General features: G+C 49.4%; 1 protein-coding gene across 1 annotated transcript in view; it reads right to left on the bottom strand.

Annotated features, from left to right (window-relative positions):
* Positions 1 to 1,983: 1,983 nt before the first annotated feature.
* Positions 1,984 to 8,665, bottom strand: part of mta1 (metastasis associated 1) — a 34,881-nt gene continuing 28,199 nt past the window's right edge. The window contains exons 13-18 of the mRNA XM_047018068.1: positions 8,227 to 8,378; positions 7,685 to 7,874; positions 7,487 to 7,576; positions 7,050 to 7,202; positions 2,756 to 2,902; positions 1,984 to 2,643 (exon numbers count right to left, since the gene is read on the bottom strand). Of these exons, the coding sequence (XP_046874024.1) occupies positions 2,790 to 2,902; positions 7,050 to 7,202; positions 7,487 to 7,576; positions 7,685 to 7,874; positions 8,227 to 8,378 (698 nt within the window). The 3' untranslated portion in view covers positions 1,984 to 2,643; positions 2,756 to 2,789. The remainder of the gene's footprint in view (positions 2,644 to 2,755; positions 2,903 to 7,049; positions 7,203 to 7,486; positions 7,577 to 7,684; positions 7,875 to 8,226; positions 8,379 to 8,665) is intronic.

Below are 8,665 nucleotides of genomic sequence, written 5' to 3'. Positions count from 1 at the left end.
AACTGCAAACGGCAGCCTCCTTGAAAATCCTCTAGATTATGCGGGGGCGCAGGGACCTCGCTGACGGTGATATTTCTCTAAATAGAAATGGCATTGTCGCAAAACCAATTTTGGTTCTATATTCATATCATCCCAAGGGGTTGCCTAATGTTCTCTGCATATGAGTGAAGATTTGATTAGTCATGGACGGAGTAAATGAAAAATTATTTCCATGTTGCAACCAGCAAGGTCCATGGTTACAGCTTTACCCGTAATCGCAAGGGAAATCATTTCATTAAAATCGACACATGCTTTTTGTGATTGGTAGAAGTGGGGCAGAGTTGAGAGCGAGCCGCATACAACAGGGTCACTCTGCTAACAATGTATTCATTTTTTTCTGTGGATATTTGTTAATTTAGCAACATCTTCAACTTCAGAGAATGCATTCATCCACACAGTATCGTGATTATTTAACGTAGCAGAAATGTATCAAGGCTGCTGCAAATCCCATGTAAAAATGTAAGTGCTGTAAAGTCGAATACAAATTATATCAGGCTACATTAATCAGAATAACATTCAAACAGACGTTACCGTGGAGGTGTCGTCTGCGGTAGATTCCCAAAATAATTTATTACATTTGGTGCGATATGATAGGATACTCGTCTGTTGACCGCCTGCACCAGGTTCTTCCGCCGCTCTCTGTACTCTCTGATGAAAATTGACACATTTTACTTCACTGCAGCAGCAATAGCACACGCTCAGAGGCAGGACCGCCTGGCGCACGCAACACTCGCATCTTTGATTAACTCCTTCGTACCCTCACAGGCACAGCTAAAGGCTTCCAAAGAAGTGGACGTCCACACATTTTCTTTTGTTTCAGATGGAGTATGGAGCAGTTCAACTAAGCCAGTAGCATAGCCTAATTTATCCAAATGAAGAGTAATATTTATTAACAGCAAACAAACTACACCAGACAGCCCCGTGGTTATTCCTTGGTTGGTTAAGTCAGCCAACATGATGCTGTGGGTCACCTGTGATGAACGATGCTTGCTGTGCTGTCACTTTGTCTGCAGCGATGACCAGATCCAGCAGTTTAGTTACAATATGGGGATAAACGCCTCCGTTCTGTTTAATCAACTATTTCAAAGTAGCCTATTGAACGGGAACACGTTTTTAGAGGAAAACTTAAATCTGTCTAGGTCGGTGATGTCTTCTTCCATGATGCTTCTCCGTGACGGTCATGAAAATGAGTGGAAACTCCCGCTGGGGGCCGAAATGGCGGGTATGCGACCCGATAGAGCCTTTAACCCCCTACTCCGGAAAGAAAAAACCTGACACGACATCATCCACACGTACGTGAGAGGATCCTTTTTATTGCCTCCAGCCACCCAGGGGTATAAATATTTGAGGAGTTTGCCGTGGTGTTAACTGTGGAGGCTATCGTGTTTCACAAGCCGAGGTGCCTCTTAACGTACTAATTATAGTAACTTTCTTGGATACCAGGGAGTAGTGCCCAACTTTTCCAGGTGAAGCTCAGGTCTAACTGCTTTCGGTATGTTGGAAGCCTTGGGAGGCAGAAAAGATGCCTACGATCTCCGAGGTCATGTGTTGGAGAAAGCATCTAAGCAGGTTAAATAGGCTTTTACGCATATTGATCTATTGTTATATTAATATTCATCGTACCATTACATTTAGCTGATGAGAACCTACATGCGAGTTAGAATTTCATTTTTCTGTAAATAACATGTATGCCAGTTAATGACAAAATAAAAAGGAAATTAACGAAATGTGTCTAACGCATCGCAACGGACATAAATGGGAAAATATGTATAGGGCCTACTTCCTTAAAACTGATTGACAGTAATTGTTCACATTAATCGGGATAACACTTTTTTTCCCCGTCTCAACTGTAATGATAGTCATATTTCACCTATGTAACATTACATCAACTATGACACCTGGAAGCCTTTAAGCATAGCATAAATTATCACAGGAGAGAAAAAAATCAATTATTTTTTTAATTACATCATTGAAGCATTGATGCATTACTTGTGAAAAAGGTAGAAAAAACAGCATGTCTTTCTCAATAAGTTAAACCTCTCTGACCAAAGAGTTAGACCGGCTCACAAAACAGAAGAACCCTCTGAAGCCTTCAAAATCGGAGAACACAAACCGATGACTTTTTAACTCATATCATTGAAATCAAAAGTTCATCTCCTTGTACACTTAACTGGTTAAAAAATGATGCAAGTGGCTTATAGTACAATCCGCCCTTTCCACAGGGTCAGCAAGCAGTATTCACGAAGCTTCACCCCCCCCCCCCCCCCCCCCCCCCCCCACCCCAAGTTCCATTGTTTTATCAACAATTAACCGATGAGCTCAGAGTTATAGTTGGTAAAAAATGAAATGATAACAACAATAATAATAATTACAATGACAGTCAATACAGAAATGTAAGTAATTAACACAGTCCTGTACAGTTAGATCCGTCCATTCGATTGGCCGGTGCCAAACTCTGTTCCCAAATACAATTGGTTGGTCTTGGGACCATGTGACGGGGCTCCCGCAGCCAGAGGGCGTTTGACAGTTACGATGCCGTGATCACTCCCGGCTTCCATCATCTCTGCGCATGGAAAAAATACCTTTCCCATATCATTTACCCCGCTGGAAGGAGAAAACACACACACACACACGGCATGATTATCCCCTTGAAGTCTGCTGTATCACATGACCCCCTTGTTTCCCAGAACTGGAGAGGATTGCAGCTGGCTGCTACCTTGCTGGAGGACAAAGGTCGACCTCCTACGGTCTCAGTCCAGCTCGTGCACCTCTTCCTGCATGGGGGGTCCGGAGGCCCGGCCTGGCTCGGCCACGCGCTTGGCCATGATGTCCCACTGGGGGGTCATGGTCTTGGGCTTGGTACCTGCAGGGAGACAGGGTGTTAGGGATGGATGTGCCCGGGCAGATGCACTCAAAAGCTCCTACGTGTACGTTCACCGGCACAGGCACAAGCACGTACCAGTACACACACACACACACACACACACACACACACACACACACACACACACACACACTCACTCACACAGCAGGCCTCTGCATCACTGACTATTCATTTTCTGAGCTGCTGGAGCAAAAACCCTAATTCTCCTGGCCTCTGTTGGTCGTATGAGGTACTGCCTGTTTTGGAAGCCGGACTTCCCGCAAAAACTCCTATCCTGCCATCTGCAGAACTGGCCTGCAAGCTGAGACCCTCCACCCCCTCGTCCCTGCGAAGGCACATGCTCATCTCGCTCCTCCTCGGCCCCCGGGCCAGATGTGGTCCAGCTGCAAGGCATTGTGGGTGATGTCCCGCGGGACTCGTTAATCTGACTTTGGAGTTTGCCTCCCTGCCAGGTTGCCATGACAACGTGAGCTGTAGCCCCAAGCTATGGAACAGAGTGGCTAACCCTGACAGCTACACAGAGAGAGAGAGAGAGAGAGAGAGAGAGAGAGAGAGAGAGAACCACGCAGAGAGGACAGACAGACAGACACACAGAGACAGACAACTAAGTGGAAAAAAGGGAGGGAGGGAAGTGTAGACACAGAGAGAGGAGGAGAGTGTAGACACAGAGAGAGGAGGAGAGTGTAGACACACACAGAGGAGGAGAGTGTAGACACACACAGAGGAGGAGAGTGTAGACACAGAGAGAGGAGGAGAGTGTAGACACACACAGAGGAGGAGAGTGTAGACACACACAGAGGAGGAGAGTGTAGACACAGAGAGAGGAGGAGAGTGTAGACACAGAGAGAGGAGGAGAGTGTAGACACAGAGAGAGGAGGAGAGTGTAGACACACACAGAGGAGGAGAGTGTAGACACAGAGAGAGGAGGAGAGTGTAGACACAGAGAGAGGAGGAGAGTGTAGACACACACAGAGGAGGAGAGTGTAGACACAGAGAGAGGAGGAGAGTGTAGACACACACAGAGGAGGAGAGTGTAGACACAGAGAGAGGAGGAGAGTGTAGACACAGAGAGAGGAGGAGAGTGTAGACACAGAGAGAGGAGGAGAGTGTAGACACAGAAAGAGGAGGAGAGTGTAGACACAGAGAGAGGAGGAGAGTGTAGACACACACAGAGGAGTAGAGTGTAGACACAGAGAGAGGAGGAGAGTGTAGACACAGAGAGAGGAGGAGAGTGTAGACACAGAGAGAGGAGAGTGTAGACACAGAGAGAGGAGGAGAGTGTAGACACAGAGAGAGGAGGAGAGTGTAGACACACACAGAGGAGGAGAGTGTAGACACAGAGAGAGGAGGAGAGTGTAGACACAGAGAGAGGAGGAGAGTGTAGACACAGAGAGAGGAGAGTGTAGACACAGAGAGAGGAGGATAGTGTAGACACACACAGAGGAGGAGAGTGTAGACACAGAGAGAGGAGGAGAGTGTAGACACAGAGAGAGGAGGAGTGTAGACACAGAGAGAGGAGGAGAGTGTAGACACACACAGAGGAGGAGAGTGTAGACACACAGAGGAGGAGAGTGTAGACACAGAGAGAGGAGGAGAGTGTAGACACAGAGAGAGGAGGAGAGTGTAGACACAGAGAGAGGAGGAGAGTGTAGACACAGAGAGAGGAGGAGAGTGTAGACACACACAGAGGAGGAGAGTGTAGACACACAGACACACAGAGGAGGAGAGTGTAGACAGAGAGAGGAGGAGAGTGTACTACCCTCTACAGACACAATGAAGCTTGAGTAGCCATTGGCTAGTCCATTTTTTAATTTACCCGCCAGACAGCAAGTACATTATCGGTCTGAATTATTCTGTATGTTGCATATGGATTTAATCGACCATTTTGTCTTGGCAAATGGCTTCCTCTTGCTACTTGACTTCCGCCACCTCTCTAGTGCTGACAATGGTTCATAGGCCTACTGCTGAAGCTCTGGGCCTTCTGTTGAAATGAAGACCAGGTCTCAAAAGGCGTGAGGATGTGAGACTGCTGCGGACATCTGATTGTATTCTCTTTTGGGCACTGAAGGCTCTTGGCAGAGCTGATTGGCAGAGTAAGAATAATCTGAACAAGGAACAATAATCTTAAATTGTCTTGATAACAAAAGAAAGTATGAAGTGTTTTGTGCTCAGACTGGAGTTGTAGCATGTTTGCGTCCATCTCTTTGTGCGTGACGAGTGCCGAAAAAAATCTATTTTTTAGTGAGAAAGAGCGACAGAGGCAGTGTAGCGTTTTACCTACCCTAGCGACAAAAGAATCTTGCGACGGGTGTCAAATCTAGCGACTTTCCGTTTCTTTGGCAATCTCCATTTCATTGTGGAGCAGCAGCAAAATAACTAATTGTACGTCTGTTGTCATAGCAACCAATCATGTTAACTCGCAGTCAGGCAACGGTGCAACATCGAAATCTGCGCTAAACTTCTTATTTGCCTCTAACTCAGTCACAGGCGAGTGAAATCGAACAATTTACTATCCATTGGCTGATTAAAGATCATTTTTAGTCGTCCAGCGTGAAATTTGGTCGCATATGCGAGTGATTTACTCACACAGAAAGAGAGGAGGAGAGTGTAGACACACACAGAGAGAGAGGAGGAGAGAGGAGGAGAGTGTAGACACACACACAGAGAGAGGAGGAGAGTGTAGACACACACAGAGAGAGAGGAGAGAGGAGAGTGTAGACACACAGAGAGGAGGAGAGAGGAGGAGAGTGTAGACACACAGAGAGGAGGAGAAAGGAGGAGAGTGTAGACACACAGAGAGGAGGAGAGAGGAGGAGACTGTAGACACACAGAGAGGAGGAGAGAGGAGGAGACTGTAGACGCACACACAGAGAGAAAGGAGGAGAGAGGAGGAGAGTGTAGACACACACACAGAGAGAGAGGAAGAGAGTGTAGACACACACACAGAGAGAGAGGAGGAGAGTGTAGACACACAGAGAGAGAGAGGAGAGAGGAGGAGAGTGTAGACACACAGAGAGAGAGAGGAGAGTGTAGACACAGAGAGAGAGAGAGGAGAGAGGAAGAGAGTGTAGACACACAGAGAGGAGGAGAGAGGAGGAGAGTGTAGACACACAGAGAGGAGGAGAGAGGAGGAGAGTGTAGACACACAGAGAGAGAGGAGGAGAGTGTAGACACACAGAGGAGGAGAGAGGAGGACAGTGTAGACACACAGAGAGGAGGAGAGAGGAGGAGAGTGTAGACACACAGAGAGGAGGAGAGAGGAGGAGAGTGTAGACACACAGAGAGGAGGAGAGTGTAGACACACACACACAGAGAAAGGAGGAGAGAGGAGGAGAGTGTAGACACACAGAGAGAGAAGAGGAGAGTGTAGACACACAGAGAGGAGGAGAGTGTAGACACACAGAGAGGAGGAGAGAGGAGGAGAGTGTAGACACACAGAGAGGAGGAGAGTGTAGAGAGACACACAGAGAGGAGGAGAGTGTAGAGAGACACACAGAGAGGAGCATGTAGAGACTGTAAGGAAGACCCAGGCCATATTGGCTTGTCCTGACCATCCCCTGAAGGGGGACTTTGAGCTCTTGCCTTCAGGAATAAGGTATAGAGTCTCCACCCAGTGAACAAAAAGACTTGGGGACTCTTGTTGGTTTTGCTATTGGGAGGCAACATTTGCAAAAATGAATCCTGGCACTAAGTACTCATTGACGGAACTTATTTCTGGGTTTCAACATGAAGCGATCCTTGTACCGTACTGTTGTGTTGTCGTCTCTGTGTGGTGTCGGCTACGCTGTTTATGTAGTATTCATGATGGATTGAATGTGTTTCAACTTCCCCTAGTGGGGTGAATACAATCGACGTGACTTGACTGACACAGACAAGATATCAAAAGGAAGGAAGAGAGGTCGAGAGAGAGAGAGATAGGAAGGACATGGTCAGGGACAGGAAGAGCTCTCTCTTCTCATTCTGTGTGTGTGTATCTGTGTGTGTGTATCTGAGTGTGTGTGTCTATGTGTGTGTCTGTGTCTGTGTGTGTGTGTGTCTGTATCTGTGTGTGTCTGTGTGTGTGTGTCTGTGCATATCTATCTCATGTCTATCTGAGTGCGTGTGTGTGTCTGTGTTTGGGGCTCACCCTCCTGGCCGTTGTGCTGCTCGTAGGTGCGTTTCCCCAGGATGGTGGGCGAGCCGTTGTTCAGGATGGGGGACGACTTGATGGGCGTCAGGCTGCCTGTGGAGATGGTGGGGCCCCGAGGGGGGTCCGGTCTGGGGGGGCACGGGTGGGCCTCTGGAGGGGGGGGGGGGGGAGAGAAGGGTCATAGTTTGATCGTGAAAGAGAGAGGAAAAAGGGATGGCAGGCAGAGTCATGGAAGAGAGAGAGAAATGGAGAGAGAGAGCCAAGTGTGTGAGGGAAAGATGGATGGAGAGTGGTAAAGAGAGGGAGGTAGGGCGAGAGAGTTGCGGAACCTCTCTCTCTCTCTCTCTCTCTCTCTCTCTCTCTCTCTCTCTCTCTCTGCAAGGGCCCCCAGAGGGGGGGGGGGGGGACTGGGTGGTGACATCACTTCCTCTTACCCAGATACCTGACCACGGTCTCCAGGGGCTTGCGTACCCCAGGCTTCAGGGGCACGACCTTCTTAGGCATGTCTGGCAAACGCAGAGCACCTGGGAAACCACACACAGCACTGTCGGTTACAAACACACGGGGGGAGGGGGCTTGGGGTGTAGGCGTGGCAGGTAGGCGTGGTTTCAGGTCGGGGGTCAGGAACCTACATTCAGCCTTGACGATGGCAGCGTTGAGGGGCAGGTAGGGGTGGCGGGCCAGGAAGCGGGGCCGGATGATGTCCTGGCAGAGCCGGCGGGCGGCGCGCGTCACCGCCGTGGTCTGGAGGTAGAACGCCTGCCGCGTCTTCACCGCTGACTTGGGGCTGCCGCTATGCCTCATGGGTAGACCGTGGGGGCTCTGGGACGGGGAGGGAACCAGGCCAGGTCACGCGACAAGCAGGTCACGTGACGGAGGCCGAGTCTGCGTGCGTCTGTGGTCCTCCCCTCCACATGTGCGTAAGAGAGCACGTCTCTGTGTGTGTGTGTGTGTGTATATGTGCATGTGTGAGTGTATGCATGTGTTTCCGTGAGCGCGAGTGGACGCGCGCGTGTACATGTGCAAGCGCCTGCATAATGTGCGTGTCTCTGTGTGTGTGTGCACGTTGTTGCGAGCCCGTGTGTATGTGCACGGATGAGGGGATGCGTGTGCCTCTGTGGGGCATGTATGCGAGCGTGTCACTGTGTGTGTGTGTCCCTGTGTGTGTGTGTACCATGTTGTTGCGGTTGGGTCCGGGCCTCTCTCCGTCCAGTCGGGTGGGCATCTTCAGCCCTCCGTACTTCTTCCAGTAGGTCCAGCAGGAGGCGCACAGGCGACACTGCATGTTGGGGGGCCCCCAGGAGTACCACTGGTATGAGCTGGAGGCTGCACACACACACACACACACACACACACACAGACAGGCACACACATAGGCACGAAGGCACACGCACACAAAGGCAGGCACGCACACACACACACACAAAGGCACATGCGCACACACACACAAACAGGGAGACGCACACACACACACATTTTAATCATTTATGACTGAATTAATTACCACCACCAAAATAGCCCAGGAGATAACCCACTCTTATTCCCTCTCCCTCTCAGGCGAGTCCCATTTCTGTTCCATGAGGAACACATACACCACAGTACAGTATAGTACT

Source organism: Hypomesus transpacificus, chromosome 3 (genome assembly GCF_021917145.1).
Source record: "Hypomesus transpacificus isolate Combined female chromosome 3, fHypTra1, whole genome shotgun sequence".
Lineage (NCBI taxonomy): Eukaryota > Metazoa > Chordata > Actinopteri > Osmeriformes > Osmeridae > Hypomesus > Hypomesus transpacificus.
Note: the sequence above shows the minus strand (reverse complement) of the source record. Positions and strands in the feature narration are given on the sequence as shown.